Raw genomic sequence first — 18,832 nt, forward strand, 5'->3', positions numbered from 1 at the left:
AGGATTTCAATACATCATTAATGATCACTTTGGGAGAGGTGCCCAGCCTTCAGCTTGTAGGATTCTCAGTGAATTAATTCTTTCTCAATATCAGCAAAGGCTTTTTTCAGATTGCAAAGGCCAAAAATTTTAGGGATGTTTGGGCAGGGCCTTCTGCTCCTGCATCAGAGTCACCCGTCACCTCTCTCATGCTAGCCAGGATACTGTGGACTTCAGAATAGTCTCCTTCTAAATGAGTGAGGCTCTTTAATGGTGTTTTAAGCAGTTTTTTCTATGATTTGGCAAGAGAAAGTGTCACTCTCATAACAGGCGCTTTAATATTAGATGAGTAAGAATAGAATGGCTGCTCACTAAGGTCAGAACTTGCTATACTTGATTACCTACATGTGTCCAACCACCCAGCCAACAGCTTCCACATTGTTCCCTACAGCCAGTTCAGCTCTGCCCCTTGGCTTCATTATGCTGAAACCAAGTACATTGGATGCTGTCACACAGGGTCATGCCACCAAAGTACCACTGTCTTCAGATGGATACAGACAAACTTGAATGTAAATTAAAAGCAGGAAAGCAAGGGTGTCTTCACATGATGGCTACCAGGTTTCAGTCTGTTGTTTGCATCTGTACCTCCCCTGGTCTCCTACACCATCAACATTGCAAAAGACAAAAGGTGGGCTATGGAGCAGTGGATGCAGGTTGATGGTCTGCAGCTCAGTCCCTCCCTGCTACTCTGGAAACACATCTTATTTATGTGCTCTGATTGATACAGGAGAATGCACATTGAATGAGAATATAAAAGTTGTCTTTGAGAAAATGGGCACTGCCACTCTAAGGTGACCTTGCAAGGCTTTGTAGAATACGCAGTAGTTGAATACAAATATTTGAGAATTGCATGTTTTGACCTCAAGATTCATACCAGCAGAAGACATGCACAGATGCTGTCTTTGAGGAAGGACATTTGCTTCCTTTTATACTTCAAGTAGCTTGAATTGAATAGGTAGTGTTTAATTCATTATTCTGGCAGAGATAGGAATTAGCACCTCATTCTTCCATCCTCAGCTTCTAGCACTGGGTGGATTGAGGAAGAAATTGAACTTTAACAAAGTATACTTAGGTTGTGTTTTATATTTTTTAGAGCACCTCCACATAATTCATCTTGAGGCTACCAACAACTATTAGGCGGGTAAATAGGACAAGTGTTATTATCCCGCTTGTGAAGTGAAGAAAGGCACAAAGAGGTTAAGTGATTTCCTAAAGTTCACCCAGCCCATTAACTACAGAGATGAGACTTGAATCACAGGATCTGAGCCTAATTCTCTTTATACCACCTCATGCTTTTAGCGCATATGAGGGAAAAAAAACTATCCCTGTTCCATGGGGTAGCAGATAAGACTGAACCAAAACATATCAAACAGAAACAGTCACCTAAGTCATCACCAAGAACTCTATTACACAAGGCCAACCGTCATCCTATATTTGGTCAAAAAGAGGAGAGATTCCTAACACTTTGCCTTCAAAATGACAGGCTTTCCATTAAAAATATTCATGCAAATCATGAAATTTGAGAAAATTTTAGAAATACCAACGTCAAACCTATAGCCTGTAGCCTAACTTTATAGCTGCAACTAGAATACAAGCCCCTCATGTGCAGCTCCACTGTGGGTCTAGCTTACCACGACATGTCCACCATCTAGAGCAGTGCCTGGGTGGATGTTGGACAAATGTATGAATGCATGTCACGAAGTAGTTGCATAATATGTCCAAGGCCTTGTCGTAAATGGGTGACTAGTCAGACCTAGATCTCAGGTTTTCCAGTTTTATGACTCTTAGCCAATGTGTTTTCCCTTTGCACCATACTACCCCTCATGGCCAGACCAGACCATAAGTGAGGGGCAAAAAATGTAGTGGGGTGGGGGTGGAATGCAATTAGTGTACCTAGAATTCCAACCACCACAACAAAAAGTGGTAACAGTCTATAAAGTTTCTTCCACGCCCAGGAGCTAACCTGTAGGTTCAGTTTTCCATCTCACATATCACAACTTAGCAAAACAACTGCAAAAGCTGTATAAATGGGTCATAATCACAGCTCTTCAACTCCCTGCCTAAAGTCTCGAATGCCTAAATCAGACCTGAATGTAGCACACATACCTTTGTTATTAGCCTGTTTGGTGGAGGTTATTCACTCTTTGATGTTTCTTTGAAAAGGATGGGAACAATTTGGAACATCTTTCTCTCAGCAATCCTGGGCTTCTTTCAGGTGGTAAAGGTAGAGGTCACTTTATTAATACAACCATCAAGAAAAGCTGTCATGGTAACACATTGCATCGATTCCTTGAAGTGCAGGAGACAAAGCCAAAAAGAGAAACTTTCAAGTCTATAAATACAGGCCCAGCATTGCTCAAGCATAGCAGCTCACGGACAGCGTGAACCTAAATGTATAACGTTGAACAAAACCCAAACAGAGAAAAGAAAATTTCCCTTTGGTTGTGTAATGGATCACCATGACCTTATGGGAATAAGTGACCCTTCAGCTCATAAAAGATAAAAGAATAGAACAAGTGGTAACACCAAGTCCTGGCTAATACCCTCTCACCATAGGAAGTCATCTGTGGTCAGTTTTTCCATACCTTCCAGAAAGAACTCATAGAGGGGAAAGGAATCAAGGTCTCGTAAGTCACATTTGACAGTAGATTGCAGTTTGAGAAGAGGAAATGTATGTGACAATCAAGAAACCCGCCCAAAAAAAAAATGAAAGAATTAAATAATTTAGCTATATCCCTGTGTCGCTCCTCATCCAAGATGGTGCAAGAAACATAAATAGAAGTAAGAGAGGAAGAAGTACTGCTTGATTTATTCTTTCACTGTGGAAATTCTAAATGTTTTTGTAAACTCATGGCAATTGTGAGAGCTTATTTATCTACCTTGTGGCTTGCTTACTAAAGCTATGATCAGAACTGTTACAACACCTTACTGACTTCAGCTTTTCCACCAGGATTCTACACTTCATCTTTTTGCCACATAACTCTGTTTGAACCTAACGTTAATACTCTAACCTCATCTGTCAAATTCCACAAATTATCTTGGTTGCTCTATTTGAAATCATTCCTAATATCAAAACATCAGGAGATTACATTATGTGATATTGGATACTCCATAAATGGATTATATTTATCGATACTAAAAGGAATCCTTTAGAATATAGTCAAGCTATTACCAAAGCGGTATTAGCTCTTCTGGCATCTAAGGCTCATATTTTACCATAACAAAAAGAATTCTGTCTAGCAAATAACTATTTGCATCCAGTACTGGATCAAGTGTTGTATAAGGGATTTTAAAATGAACCTTTCTGTTTACTGACATAGGACACTCTTAAACTGTCAATAACAATAAAGAGAGAGTTAAGACATGCTTAAAATGAATACACCCACAGAATAACTTTAGAGTTTTCAGTCTGAGGCAAACCCACAGAGCAGGGCACTAAGTAAAGAGAGTGATCCCTGAAAGATGCCTGTTGGGTAGAAATTTTCACTTGGATCTTTAATTTGCAACTCTATGCAGGATTATATGAGATAATGCCAGGATTGTAAATGGGTGTTATCCTCATGCCAGTACTATCAACTCATGGTAGGTGCCTGGAACCTTGTGTTGAGAAGCATTTGAAGTTCAGTGCAAGAGAGTCCCATGATGAACTAGTTATACTTCTGACTTACTCCATCTTATGCATTATAACAGAATACCACAGACTGGGTAATTTATAGTGAATAGAAATTTTTATTGACTCACAATTCTGGATGCTGACATGTCCAAGATCAAGGGGCTCACATCTTATGAGGGCCTTCTTGTTGCCCCATAACATGGCAGAAGGCATTTTGTGACTGAAGGGCGGAGAGAGAAAGAGAAGAAGAAAGGGTCAGCCCACCCCATGATAACAAACCCTCTCCCAAAATAACAGTATTAGTCCATTCATGAAGGTGGAGCCCTTATGACTTAAACACTTCTTAAAGGCCCCACTTCTTAATACTGTTACAGTGGCAAGTAAATTTCAACATGAGTTTTAGAGAGAACACATGTTCAAACCATAGCAGTCTCCTAGGTACAGGGGAAGAGGAAAGGACAGTATAAATGCAGGCATATTTGCCATTTTCAGCCTAGATATTGGTATTTCTGGTTTATTTTCTGTATGAGCTGATTTGTACTTGGAGCTCCACCAAAATGTGGTAAAGCTCTAGAATGAGTAACAATTGATGCTATCAACAAAGACCTCTGCCTAGTCATAGTGTGATATGAAAGTAGAGCACTTAGTCAATACAGCTGCAAATCTACTGAGTATCTATATAAGAGTTATTTCATGTCTCCCTGGTAAGTGGGAAAGTCGGCTATGTCTTGAGGAGCATGGAATGTGGCACTGTGCAACATTATTTACTATATTTCTCCTGATTGCTCTTTTCTACGTGAAGAGCAGTAATCTGTAAATCAGGAGACCTGGATTCTAGTCCCAGTTCTACTCTCAATTGCTTATCTACAGCTTTCTTAGCTACAGCTCATCTAGATGGTTTCTAAAGCTTCCTGCAAGCTCTGATTTTACTGCTTCTATGAAAGCAAATTACATGACAGGGGTGCTTTTGGTTCCTCTCATCCTTTCATTGTGAACAGTACTAAAGGGTCTGTCTTAGATCCCAATCTCCTGCATTTACTCCCTGAAGAAGATAATCCACTCTTATATTTCCAATCCAAGTACTTAGAGTCACCTCTAATTCCCACAGCTCAGCACATGAAAACTTACTATCTTCCTGATCTAGAAATGACAAAGTTTCTTTATTCTACTTTCCCCAAAATATATCAGGGACAACTGCCCATCTTCATTGCTATGACTGATGCCCTGACCCAGGCCTTATCATTTTATCTTTTACATTAATTGAGAAGTAATTCTTTATTGTAGGGGGTTGTTCTGTATACTGCAGGATGTTAGCAACATTCCTGGCCTCGCTATACACACCAGTGGCCAGTAGTTTGCCCTCCCTACCCACTTGTGACAACTAAAAAATATCTCCAGACGTTGTCAAATAACCATGGGAGCAAAATCATCCAGTGTTGAGAACCACTACTTTAGACTGACATCCAAAGACATCCATTAAATGTTAATTCTTCAAAATTTTTCAATGCTTTTTCCAATTATTCAAGAATCCCTTATGATAGATTCAATCAAGAACATGCAATGTTTATTTTGCATATTTCATTTGCCCAACTCAAAGTGCCCTTCCTCTCATACTTTTCCAGTTTGTCTATTCATAGATACAGTCATTCACATCAGGAAGATGTCTATGGTTAATTTCATACCTTCATAGGATCACTGCATTTTCTTGACATTGTTTTCTTCTCAGAATTCTTTCTGCTCTTTCTCTTCCAATGGCCTAAATGGTGATGTTCTTCAGTTTTCTATCTACAGTCCTCATCTATATTCTCATAGGATGAGGTCTTCTACTCTTTTTGCTTCATCTTTTGCAACAATGATCACCACCACCCCAGCTCCAAATTTGTGTCTCCAGGATGACCTATCTCCTATTCCATTAAATAGTTTTCCAACTAATACAGAACAGCTACAGAAGAACCTAGACAGCTCTCAAAGTCAAGAGGTCCAAAAAACATTTATTTCTCTCCTAACTAAACTCTTCCTCCTATCTTCGTTTCTCAATAAATTTCTTTATTATGCATCTAACTACCCCAAACAGGAACCTTAGAATGTCTCTTATCCATTCATATAAACTGTCTCCAAATCTTTTCCCTCCTTCCCTTCCCCATTGTTCTAACCTCGTCCAAGTCCATTCTACTGAAGTATGGTCTCATTCCCTCCAGTCTGCCCTTTTTCTGTTGTAGGTTCACCTTCCTTTTCTCTTTTAAACACCACCCTCCTTCTCAGCCTTTGACAGCTTTCCATTCCTTATTACTAAACTCCACAATGTGTTCTGTGGCGCCTTCACAATCAGGCCACGTCTGCCTTTCCCTCTGCACATCCATCATTCCAACTATTGGGGGAACCCACTCCTGATAATTCACATAGGATCTTTTCTATTTCCCCAAGTGTCAGCTGGTCTGGGAAATAAAGGGAAAGAGTACAAAAGAGAGAAATTTTAAAGCTGGGTGTCCGGGGAAGACATCATATGTTGGCAGGTTCTGTGATGCCCCCCAAATTGCAAAACCAGCAAGTTTTTATTAGTGATTTTCAAAAAGGGAGGGAGTGTACAAATAGGGTGTGGGTCACAGAGATCACATGCTTCACAAGGTAGTAAAATATCACAAGGCAAATGGAGGCCGGGCAAGATCACAGGACCGAGATGAAATTAAAATTGCTAATGAAGTTTTGGGCATGCATTATCATTGATAACATCTTATCAGGAGACAGGGTTTGAGAGCAGACAACCAGTCTGACCAAAATTTATTAGGTGAGAATTTCCTCATCCTAATAGGCCTGGGAGCACTACAGGAGTTGGGGGCTTATTGCATCCCTTATCTGCAACCATAAAAGGCAGACGTTCCCAAAGCAGCCATTTCAGAGGCATCCCCTGAGGAACGCATTCTCTTTCTCAGGGATGTTCCTTGCTGAGAAAAAGAACTCAGTGATATTTCTCCTATTGGCTTTTGAAAGAAGAGAAATATGGCTCTGTTCTGCCCAGCCCACAGGCAGTCAGACTTTAAGGTTATTGCCCTCGTTCCCTGAAAATCACTGTTACCCTGTTCTTAAGGTGCCCAGATTTCCTATTGTTCAAATGCACATGCTCTACAAACAATTTGTACAGTTAACACAATCATCACAGGATCCTGAGGCGACATTCATCCTTAGCTTATGAAGATGATGGGATTAAGAGATTAAAGTAAAGACAGGCATAGGAAATCACAATAGTATTGATTGGGGAAGTGATGTATCCATGAAATCTTAACAATTTATGTTCAGAGATTGCAGTAAAGACAGGCACAAGAAATTATAAAAGTATTAATTTGGGGAACTAATAAATGTCCATGAAATCTTCACAATTTATGTTCTTTTCCCATGGCTTCAGCCGGTCCCTCTGTTCGAGGTCCCTGACTTCCCACAACATCCAGCCATACCAGTCCATGCATCCTTCACTAATGTGTCTTTCAGCTGGGCTTCAGGCAGAAAACTGAAACCATTTTTAGGTATTTCAACAGAGAGAATTTATTAAAACAAATGGTTTAAAAAGCATTTGAAATTTTAAAATGAGAACAGAATACTGAAGTAATTCCTGTGTTAAGTAAGCAGGAACTATCTATCACTCTGGGACTGAGGGTGATAGGAAAGAGGATGGAGCTATCGGAAAGTAAAAGTTTAGATAAAAGGGACCCCCACAGAGCTGAAACCTGCACCTTTAAGATGGGATAATGGCTGGCTGCTGCAGCTGCCTCTGAAATGCTGAATAGAACCTCCTTGGAGCTGAGGCTTAAACCTCTAGGGAAGGGATGCTTCCAGGCTGGTGTAGGAACCTCTAAGGGTGAGATGAAGCTGGTTATGAATAAAGCTTAACACTGGAACCACATGTTGCTGTTGGTGTGAAGGGCCATTGATGGGCAATACTGTTAGAAGCACCATCAAACAGCATCAAGGAAACAGGATCTTCCATGCCTCCTACCTTCTCTGCTCCCTCTAGTGCCCTCTGTTGGTGGGATCCAGCAGACAACTTGCAGAGTTCAACATCAGAAGGGTGGATTTAGTGTTGAGAGACAATTGCTTAATAACCAATATGATACACTTTCACGTCTCCTTGCCTTTACTCATGCAGTTTCCCTACTTATAATGGCCTTTCTACCAGTATCTGCCTGATGAATGCCTTTGTTCAAATACAATCTCTTTTTTATAATCTCCCTTAATCTTCCCAAAAGTAATTATTTATATCATGTGAGTTTCCCTAGTAATTTGTAAAGACATTTTTGTAGATTTTTTTTATATCGTATCATAATGTGTGTTTGTGTGTTTGTTTATTTTCCATTTATTTTCTGCCAAACCATGTACTCCTTTAGGGCAGTTAGTTAACCATAAAATATAGCAGGGTGCCTGGCATACAACAGATATTGATTAAGCTGGATGGAATTGAGAAGGGCATTTTAATGAAATTAATCTTAGATCATTTCTTGTAGATATTTTATCATCCCAGCCAGATTTAAACTCCATAAGAGCAGAAATCATGCTTTATATTTCTTTCATTTTCTCTGTGGGGTCTAGTACAAGGTTGAGCATATTGAAAAAGAGCTTAGTGATATTTGTTAACCACCTAGTTGTTTATTAACTACCACAATTTTGGTTCAAAATGACATGAAGATGGAGCATGAATTATCAGGTAAGATCCATAATTAGGTTTAGATGTGCTTCTAGCATGTGATTTCAACAGTTAGAGAGCACTGTATGTATGGTAAAGTTCTGTGTTTGTTGGAGGACTAGCACAATCAAGAGACCAAATGTAATATGTTTTATAGTGAATTATAAATAATGAAATATAGGTTTTATTTTTCTCTATTTATCTCCTACAGAAAATATATCCTGCCAATTCATGAGATTACTAATTCTGGGCTATATTTGTTCCTAGTGTATTTATTAAATTTCTCACAACTATCAAAATCAACTGGTAATTATTTAAATGTAGGAAAAATATTGAATTTTAACTTAATCACCAGCTTCTTGAAAAAAGAAACCTCTGTTCAACAGCTGATTTATATTCACATCCAAGAAGAAGAAAAATAGCTTTTTTTTTTCTAAAGGGGAGTGATATGTAATTAACTATTGATTTCTTCTCAATTATTCAAGGCAAGCAATTATCGATATTGATGGAACAGATATTTCCCTACCTCTAGTGCCCAAATGAAAGGAAATATCCCATTCAGCATTCTGCTGCCTGGAACAAGAAATGCTGAGGATCTTTAACTTTAGATGAAAACAGTTATCTGGATCTGTTTATTCCATGTTGCCCCAATTAAACATATTTCTTCAAGTGTAAGCAAAATAAAATCCTGAAAACCTACATATGCTTTCCAAATTAACTAAAGCCAAACACAAGGGCTTTTGTCAGTTTTGACCATGAGGCTAACCACTCTACACTTGTGGACTTTGCTTCACAGCTATAGATCTTGACATTTTTAACCATGACTCATAAAATAATGTGGTTCTAATATTATGACTTCTAAGCCACTCAATAAGAGGTAGCTTATATAATCATTAGAAACCATGGAACACTGCGTTGCATATCAATATTTGGAGCCTGAAGGATTTAGTAGGCCTTAATAGTCACTTCTGACATTTACAGATAGCAAGCATGGATACATTTGAAAATTATTCCAATACACTATGCAACTGTGTTAGAGGTCACCAAGCAAGTGTTGAGGAAAGCAGTAAAACAGTGGACTATTTAGGGCACTCTGTTATTCACCATGTGAGTATCCACCACCATCTTTCCTAAGCTCATTCGCACACAAAGCACTGGCATGTTTGTGTGTAAGAAGCTTCTTTTGAAGCTGACATGACTGTTGAACATAATTAATGGACAAGGCAACATTCTCTATTGAGTTACTCCTTGGAGGGTAGAGTTGTTTTCTTTTAATACTTTGCACTTAATACTAATATTAGGTATGTATATATGAGTGTGTAGTGTGTTGTTGAACTCATGTGGCATCCCTGGGGAAATTTCACCATGACATTTTTTAAAAATGGAAAATATTACAATTTATAGAAAGTTACTTTTTCTGCTCTGTCCCCCACCTCTCATTCCAGAGGGGTTCTACATGTTAAGTGCTTAAGCAGCATATGTTGCTTGGGAAATATTCTTGGCTCTTTTACTCTTTGTTGTTGTTTTAATTTCCCTGGGTTCTATTTAACATTCTGCTAAATCAGTGAAACAGTGATTGTCTAAAAGAATAGAAGACATGGAATTAATGAGGTTAGTCAGAATTTTGAAGAAATAAGAAATTATTAGAGGTGAAAGTTACATAACAGGGTCTGTGAATGAATTCTAGTCTCTGAAGTTGTGTGTCTTGATTTATTCAAACTGATTCTGTTAATTGATGGACATAATGAAATTTTGGTAATCCGGGTTTCGCCACTGCATTTATTACTATTCCCAGAAATCAAGGTAACCTTGGGCTATACTGCCCATATTTACAAGGTGATAAAAATCCTTAATAGGCTGTCAGGGACAAATGTGACTGCTTTTCCTCACACTCCTCCCATGAAACAAGCTTTCTCTCTTCCCATCTGGCTGCCGCCTGCCTGGAGCATGCTACTTTCCCCGTGTCCCCACCCCCCCATCCCCATGCCTCCCCGTGGGTTCTGTCTTCATGCATGCAGCGCTGGAATCACGCACCGAGAGAATGGCCCACCCCTCAGAGGATTTTGGTCATTTTAAGAATACTGCTTTGCATTTTAAATACCATTCATCTGGCTTCAAAGATCTGCACTCTGGCATCGGGCACTTGTCCTTTAAAAACCCAAGAGGTCACAACAGGTCCCAGTTCCATGAAGAAAAGATACTGCCAAACCAGGACTATTGCATTATTTTGTATTCTATAGCTTCAAACGGACAACGATAACATCCAAGATTGCAGCAAAAATATTATATGAAAAAGACTAATATGATAAAAACAAAGGCAGAAAACTACATTTGTTTGGAAATTGGAGTCACAGGCTTCGTTTGTGGAGGGGAGGGGGGAGCACAAAGATCGATAGAGATTTTTTTTTAGGCTGAAAACATGATGTACCAGATGAACTTAAATTGATTCTGCTTCTCCTCCCCGCGCCCACCCACCCCTACCTTCCCCCTCATTCTGCAGCGAATGTCTGCGACAACGAGCTCCTGCACTGCCAGAACGGAGGGACGTGCCACAACAACGTGCGCTGCCTGTGCCCGGCCGCATACACGGGCATCCTCTGCGAGAAGCTGCGGTGCGAGGAGGCTGGCAGCTGCGGCTCCGACTCTGGCCAGGGTGCGCCCCCGCACGGCTCCCCAGCGCTGCTGCTGCTGACCACGCTGCTGGGAACCGCCAGCCCCCTGGTGTTCTAGTTGTCACCTCCAGCCACACCGGACGGGCCTGTGCCGTGGGAAAGCAGACACAACCCAAACATTTGCTACTAACATAGGAAACACACACATACAGACACCCCCACTCAGACAGTGTACAAACTAAGAAGGCCTAACTGAACTAAGCCATATTTATCACCCGTGGACAGCACATCCGAGTCAAGACTGTTAATTTCTGACTCCAGAGGAGTTGGCAGCTGTTGATATTATCACTGCAAATCACATTGCCAGCTGTAGAGCATATTGTGGATTGCTAAGGCTGCGACAACCCCCAAACAGGAAAGACAAAAAACAAACAAATCAACCGACCTAAAAACATTGGCTACTCTAGCGTGGTGCGCCCTAGTACGACTCCGCCCAGTGTGTGGACCAACCAAATAGCATTCTTTGCTGTCAGGTGCATTGTGGGCATAAGGAAATCTGTTACAAGCTGCCATATTGGCCTGCTTCCGTCCCTGAATCCCTTCCAACCTGTGCTTTAGTGAACGTTGCTCTGTAACCCTTGTTGGTTGAAAGATTTCTTTGTCCGATGTTAGTGATGCACATGTGTAACAGCCCCCTCCAAAAGCGCAAGCCAGTCATACCCCTGTATATCTTAGCAGCACTGAGTCCAGTGCGAGCACACATCCACTATACAAGAGTGGCTATAGGAAAAAAGAAAGTGTATCTATCCTTTTGTATTCAAATGAAGTTATTTTTCTTGAAATACTGTAATATGTAGATTTTTTGTATTATTGCCAATTTGTGTTACCAGACAATCTGTTAATGTATCTAATTCAAATCAGCAAAGACCGACATTTTATTTTGTCCTCTTTCGTTCTGTTTTGTTTCATTGTGCAGAGATTTCTCTGTAAGGGCAACGAACGTGCTGGCATCAAAGAATATCAGTTTACATATATAACAAGTGTAATAAGATTCCACCAAAGGACATTCTAAATGTTTTCTTGTTGCTTTAACACTGGAAGATTTAAAGAATAAAAATTCCTGCATAAACGATTTCAGGAATTTGTATTGCAATTTCTTAAGATGAAAGAAGCAGCCACCAAGCAGTTTCACACTCAGTTTACCGATTTCTGTGTGGACTGAATACATTCAGCTGACGAATTTAGTACCCAGGAAGATGGATTGATGTTCACTAGCTTGGACAACTTCTGCAAAATATGAGACTATTTCCACTTGGGAAAAATTACAACAGGAAAAAAAAAAAAAAATCTAAGTGATTGCCAAGATTATGCCAAAGCCTGTTGGCAGAGTACTAAGAGACTTTTATTTTTAAGTCATGCTATTTTCACAGATTGATGGTGATCATGTGACTCTAGGGATGCTGATCTATGTATCTTTCCAAATACAGTGTTTACATGGAGTATCATAAGAGGCAACCTGGGGAACCAGGAAAGGAGCAGGGAAATTGAATGATTTGCAATTTGACTTTGAATATATTCAGACTTAAGTATTTAGAGGAAATATCAAAATATAAAGCAGCAAGTAGACATAACTGCTGTTCCTGAGAATAAAGTTTGTTTTAAGTACTGCCCAAGGTGTAATACATTCTTGTTTCTGCCTTTTATTAGGCCAATTACTGTGCGAGACAGCAAGGGGAGGCAGGTGGGGAAGAACCTTTGCAAAGTTTCAAAGAGGCTAAAACAGTGTGCATTTTGTTCCCAGCACACTGTTGTCCTACAGGTTACAAATGTGTTAGCAGCAGCATCTCCTGGAATCAAAAACAATTATCAGCCCGAACCAGAATCTTAAGGACAATGAAATTCTGCATGACTTGGTAGAACAATAACCTATGATAATGTCAGGTCAGAAGCCTAGTTCCAGTCTGAATTCTTCACCCTGCTGCCACTCCTTGCTGAAACAGGGAAGGGGGGAGGAATGTCTCCTGATAAATAACCTGGGTAAAAACTAGATGAAGGAACAGCATGTCTTATTGGTTTTGTTCCCAGAAAAGCCAATTCAAAGAAGGCAATAAAAGGTAAACAGGTAATGCCTGTGCCGCCTGCCACCCCACGTCTAAGTCTATTGAATGTTTGTTATTCAAACCAACAGTCTCTTTTGATGTAAGAAATAAGGAAAGATGGAAATAAATTAGAGCTTAGGCTTAGTGCCAGAGTGGCCAACTAGAAATTGGAGATTTACATTGGAAGCATAAATAGAAAATTACATTTCAGGCTCACCAAAGAAACACAGGAAAATGCTGATAACATAGGGAGTTTGAGATTATTTATAATGAGGTGAATTTATGATATTAAAATTGGAGTTTAAGTTGTCTTATACTTTCTTAACACAAACCAAAGGCAGCCCGTGTTATTTCTGGCAACGATGCACTTTACCGTTATCTGCTCATGGCTTTGTCGCAATGCTCAGGAATCAGACACTGCACACCTCAATAGCTGGGATTCCAAAAGCTAATTCTAAAATTTAATGAAGGCCTGATTTAAACTGATTCATCTGCATTTTATCTTTATGAGGCTATAAGAATCTAAATTGATGAGGAATATCTTTCCTTCAGTGTATTTAGATATAGTTTTCTGAATTTCCTGAAGCGATGTGATCTGCTTTTAATAAAAATTCACTTTTAGGTATACAGCAAATGGAAATGAAATGTTCTTTTTAAATCTGGATTCTCAAGTTCTTCTAAAGGAGCTACTCCTTTGAAGATACCTCAACTCAGTGGACTTGATTCATCTGTTACTTGCCAGCATTCTTACAAAGCTGGTTCCATCTACAATGTTACGCCCTAAGAACAGGATTGGGGTGAAAAGCAGGTACTCAGTTGTTCATACATTTGAGGTCCTAATTCTTATTTTTTCCCTTTGATAGATCCCTTAAAGTCGGTTAATATAGTCTTGCATATGAGTTAATCTGTCAACTTTCCCACATAGAACTGATATAATTCCTTCTGTCAATACTATTGATGGGCATAACATTTCAAAAAAAATGGGACAAAGGTTCAGCTATCCAGAAAGATTTGCTATTTATAGGAAGATAATGGACATGCCCTGCTGTGATGTAAGAGTTATTTATTTCTGACCCTGTACACAGCCTAGAGGAATAATTTAGTCCAGCAAAGAGGGGACCTTGCTTAGAGAGACCCATTCTGTCTCTCCTCCAGCTTTCTCCCAGATATCAGGAACCTAGAGTTTCCTACTCAGATAACCCCCCACACACACTTTTAGGCCAAATGTGGTCCCCCTCTGGGGGTTTAAACTCCTGAAGGCAGGCACCATCTTGAGTGCATATACCTGGGCACAGGGAGTGGCAAAGGGTGCATCTGTGTGGGTGGATTAGGGCCTGGGGCCTGGAGTGTTCACTGTGGAATTTACACACAAACAAGGAGAAACAACTTACAGTGAAAACAAGAGTCCAGGGCTGAAAAATAAGGGGATGAGGGTAGGAAGGAGCTAGACAAGGGCTACCACGAGGCTGGGGGCCAGTACAGAACACTGAACAGTCTAAGAATTCTAAATCTATACCTGGGCTTCCAAGGGTTAAGAAAGCATCATGTGTCAAAGTGGCAGGATGGAAGATAATTTAAGAATTTGTTAGCTTTATGCATGACTTTTAAATACTTAGACATGTGGCGTGGGGTCCTCCATTGGTACTTTTGCACAAGGTCCTGCAACATTTGGGGTCGATCTGCCTGAGGTGCCCTTGAGTCAGATCCCTAAGTTGGCACAAACTGCTCACCAGGTAACACAAAGAAAGGTCCAGGTTGGAAGAAGGCATCTGCTCCACAGTTCAGCTGACCCTGTAGTTAATGCTCTCCTCACCTTCTCTTGGACCTGTGGTCTGACTGGAGTATAAGAAATTTTGGATGCATTGGGGGACAACTGTGAGGAAATCTTGACATCGAATGTTTTGTTCCATCTCCTTTATGCTCTACCATCAATAATCCAGTATGACTGGGATGTAAAGACCCAGCATTCTGAAATGGAATGCTCTGTACTATATGGGAAATGGGTTGTTGTACTTTACCGGTTGTTAAACACTAAATAAAATACCTATTTAACAGACTCTCCACTCACAGGATTGACCAAGATATGTGGGAACTACATTTTCTATATATTTGTTATGTGAAAACTCTGTAGGTATTTTTAATCTGGTACAACTCGGAGCTCAGCTTCCCAAATCTGAACTAGAATTCCTTACCTACTTTTCCTACTCCCAGCCTTAATTGAGAAGGATGGCAAGGTGGCAGTGGCTAAGCTGTATCGGAGAACAATATGAGCCACCAGGTAAAACTTCAGGTTTTGGTTTTTGTTTTTTGTTTTTAAAGGAAGTCCAATTGGAAAGTTTTAATAATATAGAGGAATGAAAATACAGGTAAGGGACACTCTCATGGTTTTGATTTAAGTATCTGGCCATGCACAAGTCTTTCTTTGCCTCAGGAAATAAGGATTACATTCTAATCAATTTTATTTCTACGAAACATAAAATGTTCATCTGACATAAATATTCTGTCAGTTCTGACCGTTTCCGTATAGAATGATTTTATACTTTATGTTTTTACTTTCTTTAACTAAAAGTAGCTTTCTCCTTTAGTTACCTAACACAGATGCCAACAAATTCCCAGAATAAACTGTACATAAACATAATATGATGTCAGAAAAAATTAAGAATGCCAGCTATTATGTTTTGAATTTTCACCAGTAATCTTGGGAACATAGTGAACTTTTACTCTTCTCAACACCTGGTGAGGTGTGACTCACATATTATTATCTTCATTTTGCATCTGAAAAATCAACTAACTAAGAACCAGACATATCGCTTGTATAAAACATATTATTGCATTGAACTAGAAATGAGAAAATAACATCTGTGAAAAACTCATAATGATAATGAATAAAATGCAGTTACTTGAGATCTACTATGACAGAAAAGTTCTGTCCCTAATACATTTTCAGAGTAGGTTTTGAAACAAGTCTAGCAAGAAGGCCTAAATGATGTTAGGGGGTGTTGTTTAGAGTTACATAATTGAGCATTTATTAAGTGCCGGAATCCCCCTCTGCCTCCTCTCATCACCCAAAAGCTGTTTTTCATTGAAGGATGAATTAAAATGGAGTAGTAACATTTAAAATTATGTGATGTTTTTATTAACCTAAAATGATAGGTGGTAAAATGGGCCATTATTCTGCAAAATCTAATTATGTTAACACTAAAGATTTAGCTTGCCTGGCTGAAGCAAACTGCAGAGGATTGAAAGTAAAAATAATCCTCATTTTCTTAACTTAGTCCCATTTTTTCATAGGCATTACTTTTAACTATTATCAAATTAGTGAACTGTGAATTCTATGGGGAAAAATGACTGGAAAGAGAAAAAATAATTACTACCCCTCCTACATCTATCTGAATAGATTCTGAAACTCCTGCATGGCAAGAATGTGTCAAGTTCCCTTGAAGACATAATGTACCACAGCTGTATCCTCCAGCCGCCCTGATAGTACCACATTACAGCTTTGCTCTTACAAGGGGCAGTCATTCTAATCTAATAAAAGATAGAAAATGGCAGAAAATCACACACCTGAAGTCCTGTTAAGAATAGGTGATTCTTTTTGCCCCAGGCAGGCAAGAACATAATGTCATTTTTGTTCGTTTGTATTTGCACTCTGAAGGAGGGCTGCTCCTGTTGGGGAATGGTTTTCCCTCTGCCAGTGTGAAACACCGCAGGAAAGCATTCTCCAAGGAAATCGCATTTTGCTATTTACCAGTCATGACTATCCCATGAAGCCCTGAGTAATTGTTTTGGCTTTCATGGTGTGATAAACACCTAGAGGCAAAGAGATTAGTGTCGTTACTCTCCGTCTCTTTTTCTCTCCCTTTGGAAAAGAAAAAGAAAAAAAAAAGATGGGGGGTGTCCAAATATAGTATGACAATGTTTTCGAGAATCTTTCAGTCAGTTGATGCTTAATTATAAAGACCCCAGCTAAATATTCCATTTATTAAATTAATTGCGTGACAAGTATTGGAGAGCTTTACAACCACTTAAACTCATGTTTACATCCTGTGTAATTACAATTCATAATTGGGAAAGCAATCAAATATAAATGCATTCTGATCAATGGTTCTCAGGCTGCCAAGTAGACCCCACACAACACATTAGAGTAAGTGACTTCAAAACAGGACTTCTACACCTAGAATTCAAACTAGGTTAGGGGAGGGCACTGTGGGGAGTCTATCAGTGAAATGTTTAAAATTACGTGTAAGATTTCCCATATATATGACACTGTTTTTCTGAATAAAGAAAGACATTACTTTTTTAAAATTTATAAAAGGCCTAAAAGTATAAGAATGACTGCTCTAGATCCTAAGATTACGATTTACCCCAACTGTGGAAAGTCGCATTACATTTTAAATTGTTGTCAGGGGATGAATGATAATGACTCAGGTATATGAAAGCACATGTTTTTCCTACAATCAGTTATTAATTTATTCCATACTAATCTTATCTCTACCTGAGCTGCTAAGGGCATCTGTAGTCCCTCTTGTGTGTGTGAGTGTCTCTATATATTACCTTCTGAAAAAGTCTGATACAGTGTGAGCTCTGATTCTGTTTTCAGGGTGGTGAGAAGCAACCCACTCTGATTTTTCTTTATTGCAGACACTTTGCTAGAAAGGGCTTCAACCATTTTTTTCCCACACTACTCATAAAATTTATAAGAAAGGAAATAATATATGTGTGACACTGGAACACACTTGGATTGAATGGCACAAAGTCGTTTCCTTTTTGACTGGTTTGTTTCATTTGTATGGCTGTTCTAGCTTACAAACATTAGATCAGGAGCAAAGTATTTCTAATTGTCTTTATGGCTCCCTGAGTTGTGGGCACTACTCTGATTATGGGAGGACTTACATTCCTAATCAGTCCTCTAGATCTGCACCTGCCACTAGCTGCTAGCCAAACCTCTGGCCACTGGGCATATCAATGTTGTCAGTCCAAAGTCTTGTGAATTTAAAAGATACACCATACTTCAAAGTCTTCGTACAAAAACAAAAAATGTGAATTATCTCTTTCATAGTTTTCATATCGGTTACACATTAAAATGATAATATTTTAGATATACTGGATAAAATAAAATATATTACTAGAATTTATTTTAACTATTTTTTTCCCTTTTCTAATATGGCTACTAGAGATTTTTGAATTACATGTGTGGCTCACGTTATATTTCTGTTGGACAACACTGCTGTAGACACCTAATTTTCCCATTGATTAGCCCCTAAAATGGGGCTAATAACACTTAAGTAGTAGAAATATTCACTTCCCAGAGTTAGTATGAAAATCAAAATGAGTTACTGAATATGAAATTCCTTAGTAAATTGTAGTTTTTCATGATAGTGATAATCACGATAAAATGTTCAGGCTCCTGTTCCACATTTGCAGATTTTTCTGGAAGTTTCCAGCCAGAGGTCTTGCCATAACTTTCTCTGAAAGTGCTCCAATGCAATAAATGCAACACTTTCAAAGTTTTGAATGTGACACATGACCTGAACGTGGAGCTTATATCAGCAACAATGACAACAGGAGAATACTAATGGTAATAAAAAGATTAGTAATTAACAACCTTTATCAAAAGTCTTGAGCCAGGTACAATGTTAAGTATTTCTTTTTACCATCTTTATTCTAAATAATACACTACACCACTATTAATGCAGTTTATGAACACATAGTTGACTTGTAGTTTGCTTTCTGAAACTTAATTGCTTCTGATAAGTTATGTATGTAAACAACAAGAAGATGGCTAAATGTGACTTAC

The 18,832-nt window shown here is 39.0% G+C and overlaps 1 protein-coding gene across 4 annotated transcripts in view; it reads left to right on the forward strand.

Moving 5' to 3' along the window:
- Positions 1-15,091, forward strand: part of NTNG1 (netrin G1) — a 354,079-nt gene extending 338,988 nt beyond the window's left edge. For 3 of the 4 annotated variants that reach the window (XM_025366053.1, XM_025366062.1, XM_025366082.1), the window contains one exon: positions 10,825-15,091. In XM_025366053.1, coding sequence (XP_025221838.1) covers positions 10,825-11,054 — 230 coding nt within the window. In that variant the 3' untranslated portion in view covers positions 11,055-15,091. The remainder of the gene's footprint in view (positions 1-10,824) is intronic. The other variant, XM_025366072.1, reaches the window with a different exon arrangement.
- The last annotated feature ends 3,741 nt before the right edge of the window (positions 15,092-18,832 follow it).

This window comes from Theropithecus gelada, chromosome 1 (genome assembly GCF_003255815.1).
Source record: "Theropithecus gelada isolate Dixy chromosome 1, Tgel_1.0, whole genome shotgun sequence".
Taxonomy (NCBI): domain Eukaryota; kingdom Metazoa; phylum Chordata; class Mammalia; order Primates; family Cercopithecidae; genus Theropithecus; species Theropithecus gelada.